Here is a 12,645-nt window from a genome sequence, read left to right on the forward strand (position 1 = left end):
GGAGGGGACAAGGGAGCCCTAGCTGACAGCAAGGGGTGCCTTGGCAGTCCCCCTAGACCTTGGTGGCTGAACCTGTCCCGCCCGCCCCCATGCTCCCTACTCGGGCTAGATTGAGGGCAATACTGGAAGGTCAGTCCAGAGAGGTCATGAATGATGATGAGATGGGAGATGACTGGAATAGTGTTATGGAGGTAAGGCAAGGACTGGAGCTTGGAAATTGAGATGAGGATGGGGCAGGAATGCAAAAAAGCCCAGGGCACTGGATAAAGCAACAGCAGGCAGGACGGGGGCAGGGCAGTAAATGAGCCACATTCATTTCTGTTCTCTTCTCCCTGCCCCGGCCACCACACTTTGCTTTGTCTTGCCTGCCATGGTGTTAATCCTTTAAGCTCCTTTTAAGGCCCTCTCTAGCCCCTGTGCCATCTTGGAAGGTGTCCAGCAATGCTGGTAAGTGTAGTCCTTCCTTCCCAGGGTTTCCCCCATACCACTCTATGGCCAAAGCACTGCAAAAGACTACACTTTCCAGATGTCACTGGGGCTCAAAAGGGCTCCAGTTCTCAGCAAGGCCCCATCTGATGCTGGGAAAATCTCCACAAAGCACAGTGGTCAACAATGTGAAATGGCTCACACTGAAAGGCTCTTTTGGGGGGGGGGGCGGTCAAAGTGGCTCCTGCTTGAAAAATAGTGAAGATCACTATTCAGTACCTGGAACTTGCACTTTGTTCCTGCCACTGTGAAGACTTATTTTAGCACTCTCTTTCTGTACAATATTCTCCAGTCAACGTCTTTATCAGTAACGGTCAGTATGGGTTGGTCAGAGGAGGTCATAAATGAGCCACAGGTATGGTTCGTTCCTGCTCTCCTCTCTCTGCCCTCTGCACTGTGCCTTGTCTCACCTGCCACAGGATTAACCCTTGGGACAGCCTGGTTATTCACTCAGTTTCCCAATCTCCTCCCAATCATAGCACTGCAACATATATTTGTTATATGTATGTTACTGTATTTATCTGAACAGAAGACAATTCTGAATTTAAAAAGACCCCCTTTAAAAATAGAGGTGTTGTACAGCTTATACTTATTTACACAAATGGAATTTTTATTTAAGACAACCTCCCAATTTCTAACTTATAAGAATTTGGGGGGGGGACTAGTCTTGGATTCAGGTAAATACAGTAATAATATATGTATATATTTGTTAGACATATGCAAAACTGCAACATATATTTATTTCAAATGTTGGTGAAAATGACTGATGTTTTTTGTCAAGCTTGTCTAGGTAGAGTGACTTTTAGTGGCTTGGTGAAGTTTTGAGTAATGAGTGAAAAGTTAAGGTTTTTCTGCTCCATTACACTTATGGCTAGTAGGGATGTGCACGAACCAGTTTGGTACTTCTTTATGGAACGCCAAACTGGTTCTAAAGTCCGGCATTTGCGCTGGTTCGGAGGTGGGGGTTCCTTTAAGAGGCAGGGAGGATGTCCTTACCTGCCCCGCCACTTTCTCCCCACCAGTGCTTTCCCCAAAACCTCTGGCACGGAGTTGCAGCATACCTCCTTGAAGCCCCGGTCCACATCATACCAGAAGTGGCTGACCCGCATGCACACAGGATTGTTCATAAGTCTTTTTATTGGGCCAGCTGGGCCTCTCGCATTGTCATCGCATTAGATCAATTGATATTTTCTGAAGCTGTTTTAAAATCCTTTGACACTTTGAGAGCTGAATTTGAAATACCTTCAAATATGAGCTGGCAGTTTATCCAGCTAAAACGTTTATTGTCATGACTCTTTCGTCCTGCTGCGATTGCAGCTTCTGAAATGCCATCATTATTACTAGATTTGGAACATTTATTAAATGTACCTAAGCCTGTAGCCTCACTTTATCAGAAACTTAAAGACATTGATAAGATCAACATTGATTATATCTGAGACTTTTGGAATAATGACCTTGAATGCAACATGAACAGGTAACACACAAACACATGCAAAATACATGCACACAAAACAGACACACAAATACATGCACAAAAATGGACAAATACATGCACACAAATGGATGCATACGAACACGGGTACAGAGGCTGTGTGACCCTCAGGAACATATTTTCAGGTCATGTGGCACTTCTGGAGCAAATTGTCAAAATTTGCTCCCCCTGCTGTGGTCCCTGCAGAGCTAGGAAAGCTCTGTCACACAGCCACATCTTCCTGGCCTGCTTCTGGTAGGCTTCTCTGGATGTCAGCCTCTGTTAGAACAATGAATGTCAAGATAGAGTTTGAAACTCACTTGTAATACAAGGTTATGGATTATCATCATAAAAGCATCTAATGAAACAGACTATAGTCCATGAAAGCCTGTTACAATAAATGTGTTGGTTTTTAATGTGTCTCAGGACTCTGCTATCTTGAAGGTGTGCATTTCAGAGCATGCTGCAAGGCATATCTTTGAGCTCAAGATACTGGAATGAAGGCTGTAATATTTTTTAAATCCAGTTCTGCAGCTCAGCTATTTTGTGTTCTCATGCACAATGTTCAGTGCAACATATCTAGACAAAATGGCAGTGCTTGGTTACTATGGTGACAGCAGCTTGTATGTGAATTTTTAAATAGAGAATTCCATTATGCTTCTCTGGAAGCAAGAGGCAGATTTAGGTGCTTAGCTGGAATTGGTTCAGTTCTAAGTTCTTCCTTATGCCAAGGGCTAGTCGTTGTTCTTTGTAGTTTTGGGTAAAACATTTACTAGAGCCAGTCAGCATAATGTTGGGAATTAAGGGACAGGGCTCATAATCCCAACCACATTTTATAAATACTGTTATGAGGTTGTGCGGCCAGTAAGGCCCACTGACCATCTCTTTGTTAGGCTGACTACTGATGATGGCTTAAGATGGTTGTGTGGTTGACCAGGAGATGTCCCTGAATGAAGGTAACGGGGGGTGCAAGGCCTTGACGGGACTTACCAGCTGGCCTCTCTGCCTCCTGTGCACATTTCAGCCTAGATGGGGGAGCATCCTATCCTGCTGGTTGGCCGCCAAGTTCCAGCTGGCTGGTTGCCAGCCTCCCAGACCGCTGAATTACACCACCTGTCGCTTGTCCTGGGAGCTGCTTGTGAGAGGAGTGGCTTTCGGGGCTTTCAGGCTTAAAAGCAAGGAGGCTCGTCGGGCCGCCTGTAGGGGGCCGGCCTTTGGGGCTGGGCCTTCAAGGGTGGGACTGAGGGCTGGGGGCTTGGGTTGGAACAAAGTGTACTTTCTGTTAGGCAAGAAGTTAGTTAAGCCTATAAAGCTCTTATTTAACCATGCTACTCCAATAAAATTGACAGAGGGCTGCATCCTATCAGTGCATAGTTGGGAATAAGTCTTATTTAAAATTAAAATGCTCAAGAATGCATTACCCTGCTATTATACCCATGTATTACCCCTGCTAACTTGGCAAAAAGGCACCTTTTAATCTGGTGATTCTCTTTATTTAGCAGGGGGAGAGTAACTGGCCTATCCACCCCCAGCATAGTACCTCCAGTTACTGTTGCTTTTTAGATTGTGAGCCCTTTGGGGACAGGGATCCATCTTATTTATTTATTATTTCTCTGTGTAAACTGCCCTGAGCCATTTTTGGAAGGGCGGTATAGAAATCGAATGAATGAATAAATGAAAGGTGCCTCTTTGCCAGTTAGCAGGGGTTAGCAGTTTATCAATACAGATCAGTTGGGCAACAATTGTTGTTGTTCTACATTGTTTTATAATCTCTATTTTATTTGTTACTGATTTTAATGGTTTTCTTTTAATTGGCGCCCTGAGCCACTTTGGAAGGGTGGTATAAAAATCGAATGAATGAATGAATAATGGGTGTGGAGTGGGGGTTTTTGGTTGAGAGTTAACCTCTCTGAATGAAGAAGCTATCAAGTGTGAGTCCTGCTCCTGTCCTGCCAAGGATATGCGTGTGGTCAGTGTAAAGAAAGACGCAGTTTCTGGATAAGAATGACAAAGTCTGAATAGACTTTTTGTTAGCTGGTTAATGACAGACATAAACTTTGAAGAGTCTGAATGGTAGAGCTGCAAATCAGAACATCCAGTGAATCAGCAGGACATCTCCTCCCTGTGCTCACGTAGGTGTCTGCTTCCACCCACAATCCTTCCTGTGCACTTTCACACATGTTCAGCACTGGGGGCCCTTCTATAACAGGAACCTGAACCTTTATATGGTGTTTTCCAGAGCTCCATGTTGTCTCCAATACTTTTTAACATGTACATGAAACTGCTGGGAGGGATCCTCGGGAGATTTGGTGCAGCATGTTATCAGTATGCCGATGACACCTAAATCTATTTCTCCATATTACCATCACCAGGAGAAGCAATAACCTCCCTAAATGCTTGCCTAGAGGCAGTGACGGGCTAGATGAGGTATAACAAACTGAGACTGAATCCAGATAAGATGGAGGTACTTGTTGTGCGGAGAGGAGTTGAAATTCAGGAGATGATTTTGATCTGCCAGTTCTGGATGGGGTCACTCTTCCCCAGAAGGAACAGGTACACAGTCTGGTAGTGCTTCTGAATCCAAACCTCCCCCTAGTGTTTCAGGTTGAGGTGGTGGCCAGAGGTGCTTTCTACCACCCTTGGCTGATATGCCAGCTGTGTCCAGTTCTTGAGATAAACAACCTCAGAATAATGGTACATATGCTGGTAACCTCCATACTTGACTAATGCACTATGTGGGGCTGCTTTTGTTCATAGTCCGGAAACTGCAATTGGTACAGAATGCAGCAGCCAGGTTGGTCTGTGGGTTATCACAGTGACCATATTACTCCTATACTAAAAGAGCTACAATAGCTACCAATAAGTTTCCAGTCAATATACAAGGTGCTGGTTATAACTTATAGTGTCCTAAACAGCTTAGGCACTGGGTATTTAAGAGAATGTCTTCTTCACCATGAGCTCCACTGCCCATTGAGATTATCCAGAGAGGTTCGTCTCTTGAAAAATCCAATGCCTTCTGAGGGCTTGGTTGGGCTCCTAACTTTTCTGAAATCCATTTGCTTGCAAACTGAGTGCCCTCATTTTGCACAAACTACAACGATGTTTCATAAAAGATGGAACCACTAATACAATGTGCTCTAATAAAAATGGGGCTTCCTTCCATCCCCATTTAAAAACTGTGTCTGCTTCCAGGTGCTCCTGATCAGTGGTCAGGTGAAGGCAATGGTAACCCCCTCCTGTATTCTACCAAAGAAAACCACAGGGCTTTTAAGGAGCCCAGAGCAATGTACATGGTTATGTTTATCCTCACAACAATCCTGTAAAATAGGTTAGACTAAGAGATGTGACTGGCCCAGAGACATCCAGTGAGTTTCATGGCTGAACAGGGATTTTTACTCAGGTCTTGATCCAACACTCTAACCACTGCACAATGCTGCTGTAAGACTGAATTGCCAAATCTCAGTGAGAAAAATTTTCAGCTGCTTTCCACTTGCCCTCTTGAATATGAACAAAGCGCTTCTTGCTGGATTTGCTCCGAGCCCATTAATGATAAGAGAGCCTAAAAATCAATCTGGTGCAGGTGCAAACATCTACCAAATTAGATTAATCAGCAAACCTTTCCTGTCCTGTATCCAGTTTAAGAGTGGCCCTTTTAGTGACATTTTCAGCATATTGTATAAGAATCTTTATGCCTGGGCAGAAGTTCTTATGTTATGCAAATGTTATGCTTCTGAAAGCTGTTTATGCTTCTCAGAGCATTAAAAAAGTGAAATACACTGAGGAAACCATAGCAAGTTTTGGAACACAACTGAGTTTGCATAGATTTAAATAAGCTTTTTTTCTCTTTCACACATTGACTGGGTTTAGATGTCATGTGGAACTGTGGTTTAATCATGGCTTTGTGTTTCCAATCAGTTGAATAAAATTGAGAATGTTATTTGTGCATTAAAGAAATGATAGTAGAGTTAACTTTTCCATTGTTATGCTCCTATATACTGTAGCTTTCTGTGTGTGTTTGTGTGTGTGTGTATCTTAAGCAATAGTGAGAGAAGGCTTTGGTATATGCTTTATGAACTTTAATCTGCTTTGGTATCCAGTTTTAGTACTGGAAGGTTTTGCTCAATGCATACCAAGTAATATACCAAAACTATTTGGAATTTGATACATACTTAGTACACTCTAATCTATGACATTTCTAAATTGATTATAAACCCATGACCATCTTCTTCCTCGCTGCTCTTCTCAGGAAAATAGTCTGATGATTGGAAAAATGGAGGTAGACAAAGTAACAACACTTGAAAGAAAACATGTGGAAGCAATTAAGAAGCTGTGGGAGGACCCAGGAATCCAAGCATGCTATAACAGACGGAGAGAATATCAATTGACAGACTCGGCTAAATAGTATGTATGATGATAACTTTGCCAGATTCCATATTATTATCACGAGTTCTAAGCTTGACTAGCTTTGAATTGCATCACATTACTATGTTTTGGCTATAAATCATATCTGCCTCAATGTGTGGTGTTTTTGTCTTTTTAAGTCAATGGCCAAAATGACAAGCAGCCCTGCAGCAATGTTATGGCAGCCCCAGGGGTGCCTTGCATCCTGAAAGGCAGCTCCAACAGTGCAGCACGATAGGGCAGTCCTTGTGGAAGGAGCACTGTGCGACTGCCTGGAAGTGCTTTTAAGTTGTTCTGTGGCAGCCCTGTCGAGGGATACCACTGGGGCTGCCTTTCAAGTTCTGCAGCAGCCTCAGCAGGTTCCTAACATCAACATATGGCTGCCCGTCATCTTGGCCAATAATCTTGTTGTTGTAGTACAAATAGTTCTCTTCTTATAGGTACTGAAATTGCTAACCAGCTATTCTTCTTCTCAGTGAAGGAGGACAACATATGATTATCATAGCCAGAGCATGAGTAGATATTCTTGCTAATTAAGATTTATTTTCATTATTCTTGCTAAATGAGATGAGTTATTTTTGCTTGAAGTAAAAACAATTCAGAGGTCTTATTTCTATGGGTAACTGAGTAAAGACTGCCTCACAGTATACATACCTTACAGTCAGCAAATTATCCATCAGTATGACAGACTGTTTCATGCTATTATATGAAAATGAGAAATTCTCTTGTTCTTTGGCTACCCAGGCATTAGTTTTGAAATGCCTGGGTAGCCAGTACTTTGCAAGTATAAATAAATTGTGGGTGCGACTAGGAAGCAATTTGCTGATCTGCTACAATTTTTCAGTGGGGCTTGGCAATTCGACGTGCCACTACCAACTGGCTACCATTGGCTCAGTTGAGGTGATGTTGCAGAGCGCCTGAACAGTCTAGGTCCAAACACTGAGGGCCACACTAGATGTGACGCATCATTGCCTCTGTGCGTGTGTGTGTGGGGCAATCTGATGTGTGTATTCCTTTGCCCTGCAACATGGTCCTAATGAAAACTTCCCTTGTAGCTATGTTGTTGTTGTTTTTGTTTCCTAAGCTGCCATAGGGATGTGCAAACAGGTTTGACATTGAACATGTTTAGTCCAATGGTCTGATGTTGAACCAACCCCCTCCCCCTGGTTCGAATTGCTGTCAGACAGAACCCCCTGGTCGTTCAGGGAGGTTCACGAGTGTTTTTGAAATATATATTTTTACTTTTTAAAAATTAAATTTTACTTACTGCCACCTGGTCTGGGGGCTTAGATTTGACTACCAGTGGTGTGTGTGTCTCCTGTGAGAGTTCCCCTCCCCCCCCACTAGCCTCCATTTATTTATCACCCGATTCAGGTGGTCTTCGGCCCATTCTGGGCCTGCCCTCCATTGCAGTGGCCATTTGGGAGGCCACTGCACATACCCAATGGGCCTCTGCTTTGCGCACAGCCGGTGCTGCTGAGTCTCCCAAATGCAATGGCTATGCAATCATGCAGCTCTCATGTTATTTTGGCTTTTGTGCAAGTGTGCTGTAGTGCAACCTGCATTTGAAAGTCTCGGTATTGCCCCCAGTGTGCAAAACGCCCATGGATGGTGCGGTATGTAAGCCAGTTGTGTCTAGTGTCATGGCTAGGTTGACCCTGCCTGATAGAGGAGAATGTGAAGTTCCTAGAACTGGAATTTTAAGGTCGGTGAGCCAAATTTATTAAACCTACATAATACTTGCATGCCATGAGCTTTTGAATTACACCCTGTAGGTGCAGTTCAGTTCAGTGGTTTCTAAGTCCTATAACAGACAGCATACAGACAGATCTAGGTTTTTTGCTGATATTTCTGAATTCTTTGATGTGGGGCCAGGGAGCGCTGGCAGAGAGCCCATGGCCAAGCCTTGAGACCCTAGTGGGAAAGGGTGGCAGTTGTTGGTGCAGCTGCCAAAACCACTCCAAGCTGCAGCCACCATCACTATTGCCAAGGTAGACCTCTCCCAAAAACCTGTGGAGGCTTACCTGAGTGGCACTCCACAAGTTTACCTGAAAGGTTTACCTTTAAGTAGTGCTCTTCTGGTGCCCATCACCATTCTTTCCCTATATGTGCTTACCTCTGCAAGCATGATATCACAAGCATGATTTGAGTAACATTTTGGCTTTCTAAAATATTGACTTGGAATGTATGCACTTAACAGAAATTAAATTCGAAGGCAGAATAGGTGATGGGCTCTTCTCTGGTTGTTTCTTGTGCTGTTAAAACATCTGTATTATAATGTAATCCTTACAACAACCCTGTGAGATTAGTAGTATTAGTCCATATTGCTGGCTGGGGGTGGCTGAATCTGAGAGACTAGCCTGCATACCACCACTACCACCCACCCGGCCCAGTGAGTTTATGGTAGAGGTGAGATTAGAATAGGGAACCTCCTGATTCTCAGCTCAGTCATCTAGTGACTCTGCACTACTAGCTTGTATTTATTTGTGAATCAATCTTTAAATAAAATATACATTTCAAAATATGGTAGATTCATTCATGATGACATGGAATCCATGTACTAAACAAAGATGTGTGCTTTTGGCTTTACAGTTATCTTTCGGACATAGATCGTATTGCCTTGCCATCATTTGTACCAACAGAGCAAGATGTTCTCAGAGTAAGAGTACCAACCACTGGAATTATCGAATATCCTTTTGATCTAGACAGTGTTATGTTTAGGTAAGTTGGGTTATAGAAAGGGAACAGGAGGTAAAGCAGTATTAACATGTTCAGGTCTATAGGCATGCACTTGTGAAAGCAAGTGCAGTGGTTATGCAGCTATAGCTGTGCTAGCATGCAATGTGAGGCAAATGAGACAAAGTCCACCTTCATGATTTCCTCTTGTTTGCCACTATCTTCCACAATATGTCAAGTATACAAGGTTGCACCAACTCTGCAACAGCCTGTAAACCCTTTAAGAGACTGTGAACCAAAAAAAAAGTTGGCTCCTAACCTGTTCCATCTCTCCTGTGTCCTTTCTTCATCCATTTGTGTCCTGCATAATGGCATTGTGTGCTGCTCTTATACTGCACCTGGTAATAGTTACTGATGCAGTTTCATTGGAATATGCTACTGTGTTGTACCCCCGATTAGGGGTGTGCACAAAACTGGTTTGCCCAGTTCAGTTTGAGTTCGAACTGGACTATAACAGAACTGGGCATCTTTGGTTTTGCACACCACTGAACACACACCCCCACCCCGGCTCAGCTCCAATTTGAACCAATTTGGGGATTCTAACATTTAAATATTTTTAAAGGACTCATCACCTACAGGGGGTGCTGCTGTGTCCAGGGGGGGCATCTCTGGTGGTTTCTCCTCCCCCTCAGTCTCAAATGGCCCAGTCTGGGTGGTTTTTGGCTCGTTCTGGGCCTCTGTGTACTGGCAGCAGCCATTTGGGAAGCTGCCGCACATGTGCAATGGCCATCTGTGTGACCCCAGTCTTTATATACATATTAACTAGCCTAATGGTTTGTACAATTAGTCCTTAAGACTCCTATCTCACTTTTCTACTCAAGGTGTTTAGAACTCACATCATCAATCATCTAGACTTTGGGAACATTTAAACTATTGTTGTTCCTCCTCATAAAAAATGGCTGACATCCCTGACTAAATTTACTAGACCAAGTCTTATTGAAATTTAGTAGTTCTTTAAAGCGACTTCTGAATAGTGCTACTGAGTAACTTAGTCTGGACATCAGCCAGCATTTTTTTAAGCATGCCATGCAGTAGGCTGACATCCTGACTACTGAAGCACTTGTGCATCTAGTGGCTGCAGGAACACAACAGGAGCCTGTGTACAACTTTCCCTTTCCCCCTGCATGAGTGCAATTGAGCACTCATCAAGAACCTTTAGACTCCAGAGTGCTTCCCTCAATCCGGAGTTGCTCTGCAAGATCGGAAACACGTCTCTGGCCCCCAGTGACATGTGTTTGATTCTGTCAAGCCCTTCCAGAGTGCAGGGAGTGCTCCAGAATCTAAAGGCACTTGTGCCACTGCACTTGCACAGGGGAGCAGGAAGTGGCGCATCATGCTCCATCCTTAAAAGCATGAGTACTTCATTAGGATGTCAGCTAGTGTGTTTAATATTAAATACTTAATATTGCTATTTCATATTAAAAGCACACACAAAGGTATTTGAGGCATCCAGACATTTTGTATTGCCCACATATAATCACAGTTCCCATTTGCTGACAAATTAATATCCACCAAAAGGTAAGTATTTCATCTATGTTAATACGTATTCGTATTAATACAGATATGTATTCTTATTAACCAATTTTTAAAAGCAATTAATTATTATTACTAGGAATAGTTATATAGTGCTTTTCAACAGTGCCCCCCGCCCCCCTGCCCAATCTGAATAGTTTAACACAGGGCTGAATCACAACTTCAGTCACTATGTAGCAGCAACTGCAAATGGCTGATGGATAGTTTGGCCTCTTCATGGCTTCAAGAATGTTTGAATGCCCATTTCCTTTATATCATATAACAGTACCCATATCAGCACTCCTAGTCCTAAGGGAGATACATGAGCATCCACTTCTCATGCTTCTAATGGACCCACTTGGAAAGACAATTCAAGCCATTTTAACAGCAGCTGCACTGCTGATTGAACAAGTGAAACACTCCATGCCTTGCCTCCTGCAAAATAGTAACCTATTTAGATGTTCCCTATAGTAACTACCAATGGCCTTCACATCATCACACTTAATACCACTCTTCCAATTATACAAATAAAATATAATACTTGACAGTCTAATGCCGTGGTTCCCAACCAGGGTTCCTCCAGATGTTGCTGAACTACAATTCCCAGCATCCCCAGCCACAATAAATTGTATCCTATACCATAAAAGCCTTAAGCGTGCTGCCGTGCTGCCCGTGTCCTTTTGGGCCGTTCTGGGCATGCGCGGAGCGCATGCCCAAATCGGCCCAAAAAGACACGGCTGCCCAGACACCGGTGGCCATATTGGAGCCCAAGAAGCGGTGGCCTAGGAGAAGCGGCCGCCGCCAACGGGAACAGAGTGCTGGCAAGGCGGCGGCACAGCCGCCGCCTCGCACAGAGGTGGCGGTGGCCGCGGCGGGGCAACTGGCCCCGATGGCAGCTACCGCCACCACGGTGACAATGAGTGTGGGTGAGGCAGCGGCTGCGGCGGGCCGACTGGCCCTGATGGTGGCCGCCGCCGCCGCGGAAGTACAGGCAAGGCGGCGGCGCTCTGGCCCCGTCAGGCCCCTTTTCTCTGCGCTGCGGCGGGCGGGGGTAAGTGCATGGGCCGATTACGATGGCGGCCGCCGCCGCTGCGGGAGTACGGGTGAGGCGGCGGCGCTCTGGCCCCGTCAGGCCCCTTTTCTCTGCGCTGCGGCGGGCGGGGGTAAGTGCATGGGCCAATTTGGCCCTTAAACGTGGGGGGGGGGGTTTGGATGAAAAAGCAGCTGGGAGGGCGCGCGGCCGATCGGCGGCGGTGGCCACGGGGGGAAATACATGGGCTAGCGCCCGTTCAAATTACTAGTAATACAATAAATTGCACTACAACTCTCAGCATCCCCAGCCACAATAAATTGTAGCTGGGGATGCTAGGAGTTTTAGTTCAGCAACAGCTGAAGGAACCCTGGTTGGGGACCACTGGTCTAATGTTACTCAGAGATTATCAATGACCTGAGGGAGGAGGTATGCCCATTGAGGTATGTGTTCTTTCTGCAGTGAGCAGGGCTTGGATGAAAATTCTTGAGACTGAGTTCCAAATGAGGCTCTGTACAGATGTAGATCCCACTGTTGTGTCTTCCCAAAGGCCACAAAGAAGAATAAATTGATATATGTTACTGGAACATAATTCACTTTGGCTCTGCTGTGAGGCATATTTGATATTTGAACCCAGTTTCTGGAATATGGTAGAATCCCTGAAAGTTACTTATGCTTTTGTTTAACAGAATGGTGGATGTTGGTGGACAGAGATCAGAAAGAAGGAAGTGGATTCACTGTTTTGAAAGTGTTACCTCCATAATATTCTTAGTTGCTTTGAGTGAATATGATCAAGTATTGGCCGAAAGCGACAATGAGGTAAAGGAAAGAGAGAAGTGCTAGAGAGTATTGTCTCTCTGTGGGATCTCACAGGGTTCTTTCCTGGCTCATGAAACCATTTGGAGAGGTTATCCAAAGGTTTGGATTGGGGTATCATCACTATGTGGATGACACCCAGCTCTACCTCTCATTTCCCGTGTACATTTCCAAGGGTACAGTGGAAGTGTTG

At 44.5% G+C, this 12,645-nt stretch overlaps 1 protein-coding gene across 2 annotated transcripts in view; it reads left to right on the forward strand.

Annotated features, from left to right (window-relative positions):
• LOC128347645 (guanine nucleotide-binding protein subunit alpha-14) overlaps positions 1–12,645 on the forward strand; it is a 67,004-nt gene that overhangs the window by 52,308 nt on the left and 2,051 nt on the right. For both annotated transcript variants that reach the window (XM_053302576.1, XM_053302577.1), the window contains exons 3-5: positions 6,204–6,358; positions 8,951–9,079; positions 12,326–12,455. In XM_053302576.1, the coding sequence (XP_053158551.1) occupies positions 6,204–6,358; positions 8,951–9,079; positions 12,326–12,455 (414 nt within the window). The remainder of the gene's footprint in view (positions 1–6,203; positions 6,359–8,950; positions 9,080–12,325; positions 12,456–12,645) is intronic.

The sequence above is a fragment of the Hemicordylus capensis genome, chromosome 2 (assembly GCF_027244095.1).
Source record: "Hemicordylus capensis ecotype Gifberg chromosome 2, rHemCap1.1.pri, whole genome shotgun sequence".
NCBI classification, from domain to species: Eukaryota; Metazoa; Chordata; class Lepidosauria; order Squamata; family Cordylidae; genus Hemicordylus; species Hemicordylus capensis.